Source organism: Nipponia nippon, unplaced genomic scaffold, assembly GCF_047370975.1.
Source record: "Nipponia nippon isolate SJK-2023a ecotype South Korea unplaced genomic scaffold, ASM4737097v1 scaffold_1, whole genome shotgun sequence".
In the NCBI taxonomy this organism is placed as follows: Eukaryota; Metazoa; Chordata; class Aves; order Pelecaniformes; family Threskiornithidae; genus Nipponia; species Nipponia nippon.
The window spans coordinates 93,721,435-93,734,454 of record NW_028262290.1 but is presented as its reverse complement, the minus strand read 5'-3'; the positions used below and the strand labels follow the sequence as shown (position 1 = coordinate 93,734,454).

Genomic DNA, 13,020 nt, shown 5'->3' with positions numbered 1-13,020 from the left:
ATTCAGTTAGTTATTTCTGCTTTTTCAAATTTAATTTTGTAATTTGAATGTGCACAGAGAAAAGCTCAGCCTGTAATCATGTCTGAGATACGTGTAAGGTAACATCAGGGCAGAGAAAGAGACCTATTGGAAACTGAAGGTAAGTTGTTCCTCATATAAAATTAAGTTTGATTCTTGCTTTTAGCCTTCTTGAAGGACAAGAAAAGAAGGAGTTTCTCTGTGTCTTATGTCTTGGAAAACTATATATGTTACAGGATTTGCTTCCCCCCCCCCAAACACTTAAAGGCCTTGTTACTTTAAAATGGTATTAAAGCACCTGGAAGTTTTATGAAATGCAGTGTACCTGGTGCTATCCTGTAACCAGCACTAGGAATCTCAGTAAGGACAGTCTGGAGTCTTGAAGCAGATGTATCACCACCAAATAATTAAACTGTGGCTAGCATACATTCATGTAAAAATTCAGCAGCTCACTGTGTCTTTCACCTCCCAAAATATAACGTCAGTAGCAGATTAAAATGCCTTTTTTTTGTTTTTTTTTTTTTAATATCCTTGTGACTCAAAGGCTATTAACAAAACAGAAAATTCAAATTGTTAGGTTAAACAGTATTACAGTTTTGGGTCACCTGAACTTTTCCCCTTTCCGTTTGGTGTATTGGATAAGATTCAGAATAAATAAAAGAACAAATCCAAGTTTATTTAGTTAAATACTGTATTGCCTTACCAGATGTACACAAGTATGTTCTGCTTGAAGGGAGAAATATTTGCCTTATTTGGTGCATCTTTCTGTAGCAGGTGATTGTGCCAACCTGTCTTAATTGCTGCAGTTTTCCTACTAATTACAGTTAATTCTTTTGTTCAAACAGGTAATCTAAGGTCTGAGCTGTGAGAGTAATTATACCTCTCTGCACGTCTGCTACCTGTATACTTTCTGTAAAATATTGGGCAGGATCCTACAAGGAGCGGTGTCCCCTCAGCTCTCACTGGCCAGTCCTCACGCATAATACGTGTTGTGTACTTGTTTACCATTGTTCTCATGGTGTTATTACTGCAGGTGTACCTGCAGTCACATGCTTTGGTACTGCAGATACTGTGAAAACTTCTTGTTCATAAAAATCAAAGTGGAAGTGTAGCGAATGTGCGTGGGTGACTATTGTGCCATGTAAGATACTACAGGTATGAACTCTGAATGGAAGCAAGCACAGGCCCAGCTGGAATCAGAATAGTTACTGGCTTCAAAGGCAACAGGTGACCAAGGTTTTCCATGCTGCCAAGCCAAACATATTTTCTAGAGCAGTCTACATTGCCTTGCGCCACTGCACTGACAGCATTTTCTTCATTGAAGAATCATCAACTTTGGCTGTTCTCACCACGCTGGGCTTGCACGCTCCTGAACTACTTTGATTTGGGTGACTCCGACATCTTCTCTGGCATGTTTCTTGTACATAGACCCTCGGATGCATTTTCCCAGATCTACAGCCAGCCAGTCTTGCCTTTCAGTCCTTAATTCCATAGTACCTGCTGTCTCAAGATGTCTTAGATCCTGAAGTTCAGCCTTTCCCAATGCACGTACTTTTATGCCTTGCACTTACTTTATGTATCGTTCATTTAAAAATATGGTGAAGATAAAGCATGCAAGCTTTTCAAGGCTTTAGACATCAGCATTTAGACAGGGAAATCTTAGTTACAAACACAGCAAGTCCATGTGCCATTCGCTGTCTGAAATTTTCTCGAAGTTCCAGTGGTTTGGGACAAAATCAGGAATTTTGCAGAAATTTTCTGGAACTAGGAGGGAGGATAAATGCAGAAGGTGATGTGCTGTATTAAAAAAAGGGGAGAGGGCACAGGTGGCTAAGTAATTTTCTGAAAGACATTAACCTACAACCATGACATGTACATCCTTGTGTAACTGTTTTGCAGCTCCTCCCAGCAGCCACTTTCCCCAGTTTACATGAGAAGTAAGGCTAAAGTTGATTCTTTCACTACATTGCATTTCTAGCACCTGACTTCAAATACAAACACTGTAAAAGAAGGTCTTTAAATTTTTGTCGAGTGTAAAGTGGCAGCTCATTTTAGTTCTGCGGTAGTGCACAGTATGAAAGCCTATTAGTGCTATGAAATTACTTTATCAGACTTCTCAGTAAGCATATTTGTAATTTGTTTATACCTGTCCAAAAGGACTAAATTTTCTTCAGTGTTTCATTCCAAAAGTCTCTCACAATTAGTGCACCAAGAGGACACTGAAGAGAGAAATATTTTCCTTTTATAATGACAATATAGTCTTTGTATGTATTGTGGAGTTAGTTTATCTGCGATACACAAACATTACAGTATTTTCCTGGACGTAGTGCAGAATGTGTGTTTTGTGACAGTGGCTGTTGTATTATACTACTGACAAAAGTAAGGCAGGCAGCCCCACTGGCTTTGATGAATTCTGCTTATGTGGTTGCTACAAAACATAGGGTCCTCTGTGAATGGTTTGGGCATTTACATACCAAATGTCTCAGCATTACTGGAGTACCTGTTACACCACACTCAGCACAATGTTATCCAGGTCTTTGTCTCTGTATTTTCAAGTACTAATGTTTTTATTCCTTTCCTTGCCACCTCAGCATCTTAACTGAGTGATTTTTCTGTTTCGCACGCTATGTTGAGAAAAGATCAGCCTATATTAAGTTTCTCCCCTTTACCCACGCGGGACTGACTCTTTAGAAGACTTATTTCTTCTGTGTTTGGCTTTCCGAAAAGTTTGAGCTGCTCTGTGGAGGCAGAGGTGTAAACTAGAGAGAAAAGGCAAGATGCTGAAATACATTAGCAGGTAACAAGTAGGAAGCGAGGAGAGGGGGGAGCCTGGAGATTGCCAGGACGCCGAAAGCATACAAAGATCGCAGCGGGTCAGTGTTACCTCTGCGGATCTGCTGCTGCCTCGGGTGTGTGTTCTATCCAAACTTCACCTGGCTGTTGAAGCCCAAAATCAGTCACTGCTTGCTTTCCCGTGACCCACTGTCTGACACCTTTGTAAGGCTGCCTTTGCAGCCGCAGAGGGATGCTTCTTCCCCTGTGCAGCAGGCTGCTGCCCCTGCCATCTGCTGTTGGGCCCTGCATACTTTTAAGACAGCATTTTCCTTGTCATGCTCCTTTTTTCTGTAGGCCGAGAGGCTTGCAGGAAAGGAGAGAAGTGAAACCGTGTGACTTTACTGAAGGACCACATGGTCTTGTCCACTTGGCTTTCCAATGTTTTTCTTTCTCTGTTGAGGACCCTTACTTGTTACAAGCTATATCAAGCGTGTAGCTATTTGGAGCAAAGGCCATGTCTGTCATGTTGCCCATGTTGTCTGTAAGGATAGTAGCATGTTTGTGTAATTTAAAAAAAAAAAAAAGAGGCCCTGTTAACTGAGAAATAATCAGCATTTACAAAGAAGAATCCCTTGCTATTGTAGATCATCATATACAAATACACATGAGTGTATATGTTTACAGTATTTTATGTGTTAATCATTGCTGGATTAGATATGATTCTCTGCTCTTTTCACTGAAGAGTATCTCTTCAGGGAGACCCACAGAATAAATTAATAAGAGCGTTAAATAAATATGTCATCCTGCTTTGATAGGCTAAATAAAGGTGTACCAAGATGAAGTGCATATGGTTCTAACAAAATTACATAATTTGTCATTATTAAGAGAAACAACTTTCGGATAAATTCTCACCTATTAGCTGGTTTACTTTACTTCACACCTTCCTACTTAGTGAAAGCCGGACAAATGATAGCTATAAATTAATTTTTCCTGCCTTTTCAAAAGCAGCATGTAGCAGTGGCTGTAGAAGATGTTTTGGCGCAAAGGAACAAAGAAAACAGCATTTGCAAAACACAGGCAGAAGTGAAATATGCAGTAGTTCGAACTTCTCAGCTCCGTGCTTTCCTTCACTTCCTTTCCCATTCCTGTGTAGACAAATGGCATCACTGAAAATAAGGGAAATGTCTCCAAAATCATACAGTTTTTTCCATAGTGATTCCAGCTCTGACGAACTGGAATAACCTATGTATTTAAGGAGCCAAATGCAGTTTTTCAACATTCTTTCCTAAGCAAAAATAAATAAGACTGCTGCTACAGCATTTAATAGCAGCACAAAGATTTGGCAAAGCACTGAACAGTTATTGATGAGTTCTTGGTTCTGTTTGAGTTTTTTAAATTACTATATACCACATTGGTGTGTTTATTATTGCAATACAAGATCATTTCAAAAATTGCTGTCCATATTAATTTAAAAAAAACATTAAACTGGCTTTAGTTAATATGAAAAATATTTCTGATAAAGCGTGCTGTGTATAGCCTATCTGACTTTGGACGTGGGGAAAAAAAGATAATGCTTCTTAAAAACAGTAACCACTTCGCTTATATTTGCAATAGGCTTGCAAATTGGTTGGCATCATCCAACAGGAAAGATAGTAGGTAAACAACTTGTAACACTGTTGCCGGCTCTTGAAAGTAATCATTATTCTTGTGCATTTCTGTTCTTGTCAGCATTCACTTAATATGCATTTTATAATCATAGTGCAAGAAAATAGGAACGGGCAACTTCTTCATATGGTGTTAGAGGCCAAGATTAGCAGCAGTATATGCAATATGACTGCGGTGTCATTGGGGATTTTTCTTCCTAGTTAAGGTGCAGCAGTGTGCCTGTGAGATACACCTGTCAACTTTTCAGGTGCAACAGGACAAACCAATCGGATTTTAAAAATATGTATGTGTGTGTGTGTGTGTATGGTATAGATACATTAATAAACGTGAGTTTTTCCTTTTTCTCCATAATAAAGAACCATGAAAATGCATATATTTATATGTGATCCCTGGCTGTAATAAGGTAACCATTTCTTCCCTGCAAGCAAATTTGCAATAAAAGAGAAAAGAGGGCTATGTTTATATAGAGATTGGGTTTTTAATATATTTTTCTATTTATGCATATATATATATATATATAAAACAACCTATATATATTTTTGTATATGTAAATGTGTTTAATATGTAAAACCATCTGTAGTGCATCAATTTTAGTTATCATCTGCGTTTCTTTAAGAAAAACAAGAAACATTTTTTACTTCTCCTGTGATGAACCTCTCGGGAAATCAATTTTTAAATAATTGAAAGCTAAAGGAATTGCTGTCTTATGATGTTTTCATATTCCTATACTGTGGTGACACTTTTACGTGTTTAGGCCTTGTCCTCACCAATAAGATGATTCTGCGTGGAGTAAGAGTGTTGCACGATCTCCTGTTAGGCCGCTCCTGCTTTTGTCTGCCATCGAAAAATAAATCAATGGCATGAAAAATCCCTGGGGTTGGTTTGTCTTTGAGGGCAGAAGATTGTTCCCTAGAGATTACTTCAGAAACTATATTTAAGTTAGGGGGGAGTTATTAAATAAACAAACACTGATTGTTAGTTTTGTTATTTGTGTTACAAATGGGGTGAGACATAGAAGGGACAGGAAGGGAAACTCCTCTGTACGACCCTTACGTTGACTTAGCTTAGAAAGTGACGGTAAAAGTACCATTGTGAGGGTCTGTATAGTCATATCGCACTGATTTACGTAAGAGCATACCCTGACTGCAATTAGGAAGATGATGTTTCTGTGTGCTGGGGAACTCAATCAAGATATGTCACCCGCTATGCAAGGTGCTAAGATGCCTTCAAGGGCTGAGACCTAAATTGTTGTCTTTCCTTCTCCTGTGTCCATCCTGCTAAGAGATACTACAAGCCAGATATCTTGTCATTTTGACTTTGCATTTGGTTACGGAAGCTGTGAACGTCCTTCTTCAGGTCCACCCCTGTGGGTGTACGCTTTGGCTGCACATTGCCACTTCCTTTTGGACATCGCCTTTCCCCAGGTCTGCCGCCTACCTACTTACCTGAGTAATTTTAGGGCATTCACATTGAAATTTGTCAGCGAGACCTCACCCAAGCAGGTAGCTAGTAGTTTGGAGATTGTCAGGTTGGGAAGGAAGATAATGATGAGTAGTTCGGTGACAGCGAGAAAAAGTGTCTCCATCAGGGCTCAGCAAGATTTGTCAGAGCTCACAGGTTATTCACCATGCAATTACAATTCTGTAAAGTACATGGGGAAAAAAGGTGCCTGGCCACCTTTGTACTGCAGAGCCAACACAATTAAGGAGGGGAAAAATGTGGTGGTTATTAAAGTGCACAGACATTCTGAATATATACAGAGCTGTCAAGGAAAGATGCCATCATACTTTTCAGAGCAGAACCACGCACTCTGAAATGACCGAGGCAAATGAGAAAAAATTTTAAAACCTGGTCACCTTATTTTCAGCCCTGCAGAAACAGGAACAGTCACTTCTACCTCAACTCTGAGCTGCAAAGTAAAATCTTCATATGGATAAAAACCCCAAGACGTGCCACATACCTTCAAAAGCTGAAGAAGATCTTCTAGTAGTATTTTGCAAGCAGTGGCAATAGGTCTGCAGGGTCTGCTCCACTAGCTGTGGCAGATAGGAAGGCAGCCCCTGGGATTCAGGCTGCCTCCCGGTTCACCACGGTCCCACTGCAGTGGTATCTCTTGTGTGGCTTGGCATGGAAGCTACACGTAACCTGCTCACCAGCCACAGGTGTCCCTGAGAGTCAGGCACTGACCAGCCATAGACCATTTGAGAGGACAGAGTTCAGAGCTGGCAATTTGACTGGATTTGCTGAATTTCCGAGGTGACAGCATGTTCTTCTAATGTCTTCAGGACATCAGTTTTGTGGGTTTTTTTCAATATTTAATTCTACTTCTTTAATTCTTCTTACTTAATTCTAGTATTTAATTCTTACTGCGCCTCCCCATACACATCTCTGATCTTCTGTTATCTGGGGAAAACCTCTCCTACTTGCTTTTTTCGCAATAGCGGTGAAGGATTCCATAAAGCAGCTTCTCCCCATGATTGCTGCTGCCAGCCGCGAGCACAGAAAAGTACTGTTTCTGTATGAACACACAAACACCTCATAACCAGAGAATGTTTGGGTTACAGGATGGACCCGTGCTTACTGTTCAGTAATTTCTTTTTCCCCATGTATTGGGTCTGGCTGAGATGGAGTTAATTTTCCCCATAGCAGCCCTCACAGTGCTGTGCTTTATATTGGTAGCTAGAAAGGTGTTGATAACACACCAGTGTTTTAGCTACTGCTGAGCAGTGCCTGCACAGCGTCCAGGCTGTCTCTTCAACATTTTCCCCCCTCACCAGTAGGCTGGGGGTGGACAAGAGCTTGGGAGGGGACACAGCCGGGACAGCTGACCCAAACTGACCAAAGGGATATTCCATACCATAGGCCATCCACTCGGCAATAAAAGCTAAGAGAAAAGGGGGGGGGGGGGGGGGGGCATTCGTTATTTATGACATTTGTCTTTTGGAGCAACCACTACCTATACTGAAGCTCTGCTTCCTGGGAAGTGGCTGGACATTGCCTGCTGATGGGAAGTAGAGAATAAAACCTTCGTTTTCCTTTTGCTTCCATGCACAGCCTTTGCTTTTGCTTTTATTAAGCTGCCTTTATCTTGATCCACAAGTTTGGGGTTTTTTTCCCCATCTCGTTTTCTCCCCCTGCCTCGTTCTGCTGAGGAGGGGAGCGATAGAATACTTTGGTGGCACCTGGCATCCAGCCCAGGTCAACCCACCACACCCCATTTTTTGTCTCACTTACATCTGCTGATAAGTCCCATTCTGAAACCCTGAGTCTCATCCTGGACTCAGATGGAAGGCAAGGTTAAGTTTTTCAAGTTCATAAGACAAAGCTGACTGTATAGACTTGTACTAGATCTTTGAACAAGGACAAATTGTCAGGTTTTGAGGGTTGGACTCGTCAGACTTATGTTTAAAGTACATAATTTTGCAGGCAGAATTTAAACATCAAATAATTCAGTAAGATCTGAAAACCAGCCTTTATATTTCTATTTATTGTCTCCTCCTGATGACAAAGTGGTTGTTTATTGTGCATTCTTTCCTGCAGAATTTAATTGCAATGTGTTACCTTACAGAGGTAAGTAAAATTCTGGGTAACAAAGCTGCTGAGCAAATGGTAGAGCCTTTTTCCACAAAAGCTTCCTGTGATTAATGAAAATACCCTGACACTGACCTCTGCACTGGCTTCCAGCCACCCACCAGAAGAGTAAATGGCATGCGGTGTACAAGCTACAAACACACATGATGAAAAAAGAACACAGCAGATAGCCACTGAAGTCTTTAATTTGGGAGAATGATCCACAGCGATGCTTGCTGCTTAAGTGCTTTCTTTAGTCTTAGCATAGGCGAGGACACTGTAAGAATGCTGTTTGGATTCAGAGGGTTAATGAGTGTCAGCGTGTAAATACTGGTGCAGTCTTTCTGCTGAGGCAGTGGATGTTTATAGATGTGAATTTTTCAGCAGCTATAAAGGGAAGGTCTATTTGTTTTGTCTGAAGTGCATGGGAAAGGCTTGATCATAATGTGAGAAATTCAAGGCTAAGAGTTTAAAAAAATCCTTATGTTTCAAAGTTCAGCTCAAAATGTCATGGCATAGTTTCTGGAAGGGAAGCACCAGAGCAGGCAAGCCGGAGCAGCCCAGCAAAGGCAGACAGCACGGCACGGGTGACTGCGCTCGCTGAAATGCGTGCACGCCTGTGGTTTTCTAAGGAAGCAGCTCAACACACACATCTTTGATTTTATTGCGTTCGAGTCAAGAGGTACAGCAGTAGATAATATCACCCTTTGGCACAGAAACAGCAAACAGCAGCTCATACCTTTCTCCTACAAAGCCATCTGCCCCAGCTGAATATGATTGACTGAGAAGTCACGTACTCAGCCTCATCTATCTCCCCAGTTGGTGGAGAAAAAAAAAAACGCAATTCAGGTTTCAGCATTTTTGTAATCCCTCTGAGCCTCCCATTAAATTTGCTCTACTGTGTGGGAAAGGATTAAAGATTCTTTGGGCTCCAAAACACGGTATACAAAAATTAAGTAGTACAGCATGGTTTGTGGTAAGGCAGCAACTAAAGTGTATAGCCAGCCACAGAACCCAGAGCAGCAAGTTCTCTTTGATAAGTAACACTTGTTGACAGCTTAACATTTCTGTTGGTAGCACATGCCGCAGTTGTGTACGGCCTATGTTTTAAATATTCTGTATGCAACATACTTCATAAGTAACTTCAAAAATAATCAGAGTTGTTCATGTGCTGTTACCGACTTACTTCTGAGTGCTAAAAGAGGGGAATATTTGCTGGCAAGGAGAACTTCTGTTCCTTTAAGAATGGCTCATAAATCCTCCCTTGTAATAAATATTTCAAGATTAAAATCAATGCATTACAAGTTTCAGACAAGGCTGTTTATCAAGATGAAATAGTTCATTTCCTAAAAGGCAATATTATTTACATTTTATGTGAGTGTGGGCATAGATGAGAAATTTTTATTTAACAGCTGCCAGGATTTTTTTCCCCTCAAAAATGGTAAATGAAAAATGCTGAAAAATTTCTTTCCCTAATTTTTTACTACTTTGAGAACCTGACTTGCTGTGAGGCTTAGTTTGTGCAGTATTAAATTCTACTAAATATATTGTGCTTAGTGTAATTAAGCATCTAGCCTTTTTTGTCCTAATTCCATAATTAAATATATGAACGTTTTTGTGTGTGAAAAGGACACAGAGCTACTGTGTACCCAGGCCTTGGCGACAAAGTAGGGGTGAGAAAGGCCATCACAGGTATAAAAATTAGACTCTGAATTTCATACTTCTAAAATAAATGTTGTCATCTTCTGCTTACATTAGCCTACTTGCATGAAACTTCTTCGTTCCACATCTCAACTGTTAAGCGAAGGGCTGCGTGTGACTATCGCCCACTGCGCATCTGACTACAATTTACCAATGTTACGATGCAGACTAGAAAGTACTAAAGAACAAGAATAATCGAAGCATCGTGTTGCATTTTTATCGTTTTTCATTTCCTCGTTGCACTAGAAAGCACAAATACATGAGGTGTGAACACCATCTCATGAACAAGGGGTCAGTTCCAGTCTGTGTAAAATCTTACTGGTTAACTAACTGTGTAACTGTTTTCACCATTTGTAGGGCAAATTAAATTAGGGTTCCAAAGGAACTGGAAAACAATACCATACCATACAATTTATATCTAGGCTCTCCACCCAAAAAGCATAATAAGAAATATCTGCTGACTATATCCATCTTTTTATTTTTCATTATATTCATCTTTTCATTTTTCTAAACATACAGCCTGTTTGCTTTTCCTCTGTAGTAACTTCTAATGTTAACTTTTAATATTAAGAGACTTTGAACAGTATTCCTCAATGTCATTATTTCAAGATTTTATATATGCAGGTATTTTAGGTATTGGTTATTTTTCTTACGGTCTAGGCTGATGACAGTATTATTCACCAAAAAATGCTTATAGGAAGAAAAATGTCATTATGAAAAAGCTCAATATATGGGCTACTCAGTTGTTAGTTTGTGTTTAATCTCTCTTGCGAAGCTGAAATTATGACCTGTTTACTTTCCAGTTTCAGCTTTCTGATATTTTGGTTTGATTTCAGGTTACTATTGGCCAACTGTATTCCACGCAGAAATTGGTTATTGAGAGTCCAGGAAACACATAGCTATAAGAAGACTCTGATCCTGAAGCAACACTGGACCATCTTCAGCATCCTACAGTGCCGCATACAGATGCGTAAACTCACTGCACATGTCTGAGCTTTTCTGTTCAGCAAAAGAAATGTCTGAGAGACTCAGTTTTTGGCAACCAAAGTACTATTTTCTAATGGTTCACATGTTCTAAAATATATTGCTGTGATTTATAATAGCATGTAAGGTAGTCTTGAAATCTGTTTGCTTGTATGTCCCATGTGATGAAATAGCTCCTGCCCTACTTTGACAATAAAACTTCATTAAGCTACCCATAACCAGATACATGATTCTGCTGCTGACCTTTTCTCTCACCGAGCACGAAAGATGTGTTAGATTTAAAACCCCTAAAACTAAGTTCTTATGGATCCTGTTTCATTTAAAAATATACAGCATCTTAATTAAATGACTAAATACATACTTCATTTTAAATATTAACACCAGAGATGAACAGAGTTCTCGTCTCCTGGCCCTTGATACTTAACAAGTATCACAAGCTGCATTGTGTGGTTTATTTAAAGGGCATCCCTTGACATTTCAGGAGATGACATAAAACTTCACTAGTTCTTTCTTTAGTTTCCAAGCGTTAATAACCAGTCCCGTCCTACTTTTAACAATTAACAGATCAGAATAGCAAAATGTAAGACTTGCATCCCCGAGGCTTGGGAGCTTTAAAATATATTTTCACTACCGAGTCCTTTTCTAAATTTGTTGAGGTGCAGCTATTAGCAGAAAGCACCACATCACTTCATGCAAGGTCTCCCTTTTTCACCAAGCTCCTGAATTTTGCAGGAGAAAAAGAACCTAACTATGACGATAACTCAGGTGCTGTAAGTCATGAATTTGCAGCCAGCTTTGCCTAGCAAAAGTGGAACACTCAGTTTAGCGTTTTATTGCTTTTTATTAAATCTGTAGAATAATCAACACTTTTAAGACAATGTTAAAAAAAGGCAAGCAAAAATTTTGATCAGGTTCTGTTCAAGTCATTCCTGTGCTTGAATTTGTTTTCTGTTAGAAATTTGCAGAAAAATTAAGCAGTGCAAAGCTTTTTTAATGGCATACAGAAAAAAGCTTCCTTTTTTTTCAGGGGACTGTTGTGGGGTTGTTTTTTTAAGAAGAGAAACAGAAACTCAAAACTAGTTCCATGACACTGTGGCCTTTAAAAACCTCCCCTTATTTTTATTGCCTCCCAAAATTCATCTTTGTTTAGAACTTCTGTTGTTTTGCGTTGTTTGTGCTCTGTGATAACATTATTAAAGCAGAGGATAGACAAAGTGTCTAATTTAGAACAAACTCTCATTCCTCACTACCATTTAAAGTGTATTTTATGATTTTGTACAGTTAGATTGAAATGTATAGTAATGCATTCCATTAACAATATCATGTACAGAATAAGGTACTGTGACTATCCAAGACTACAAACGTAGCCTCCATTCTCACTTTCAAATAAAAGGCAAATACAGTAATAATTCTCCTCATATTAGGTAAGTATTGCAATGTAAATTGCTTTTAGTGAACATTTTATTAAAATTGAATTTAATTATTCTAATACACTAGAATAATTAAATACATTAGATCTTGTATTTTATATCTCCACATTCACAACTGGTTAATTAAGTGCACTTAAGTTAATGGCGAAAGTGTAGGGGAAGAAAGGTTTGATTACCATTTAAGCTTCCAGTGAACTCAAAGAAATGTAATAACATCTTACACTTTTAGAGGACACAGGCTTGGAAGGGCTGCCAGTTTTATACTCTAAGGAACTTGGTCCCTAAAAGAGTACATGCGAAATTTTTGTTTAAAAGAGCTTAATTACTGGAACAAGCACTGCATACCATTTCAGGATCTGAGAATGCATACTAGGAAACAAAATAAACATCCTCATAAATAGTGTGGCCCTAATTTATAAAGAGGGACAACTCCATCAGTAACATTTTTACTATTTAAATCTAAGTTTTCACCATGTTTACAAACAGAAAAAAGAGCTTGTTTTCAAATAGAGATCCTTTAAATACATAATCATTTCTTCCAAAATACCAATACCTTTCTAGTGAAGTTCCTTATTGTTTAGTTTCCACCACGAATACAGATGTAGATGGTACATGCTGTCTTATAGGCGTGCAGTCACGGGAATGTGAAATTTTTTATTAATTCCCTTAAAAGTATGAAGGAGATTTCTTCTCCATTAATGCCTGAAAATTCTGTTGTTAAGTTTTGGTGGTAGATACAATACCACTGCTCTCCGAATTCATGCCATCTGCTCCTACTTTCTGTCTCGAGGTTGCAACTCGGATTATCTATACCTTAGCCATTTATGCCTGCAAAGGAGCACTAGTAACCTTCAGGATATATTCTACAGAGAGGATC

At 39.1% G+C, this 13,020-nt stretch overlaps 1 protein-coding gene across 5 annotated transcripts in view; it reads left to right on the top strand.

Moving 5' to 3' along the window:
* Positions 1–10,938, top strand: part of LYRM4 (LYR motif containing 4) — a 95,871-nt gene extending 84,933 nt beyond the window's left edge. For 2 of the 5 annotated variants that reach the window (XR_015705926.1, XR_015705912.1), the window contains one exon: positions 10,566–10,702. Coding sequence is in view for 2 of the 5 variants with exons in the window: in XM_087762827.1 (XP_087618953.1) it covers positions 10,566–10,628 (63 nt within the window). In the remaining 3 variants the exon portion in view is untranslated. The other 3 variants (XM_087762827.1, XM_087762793.1, XR_015705924.1) reach the window with 2 other exon arrangements.
* Positions 10,939–13,020: the final 2,082 nt, after the last annotated feature.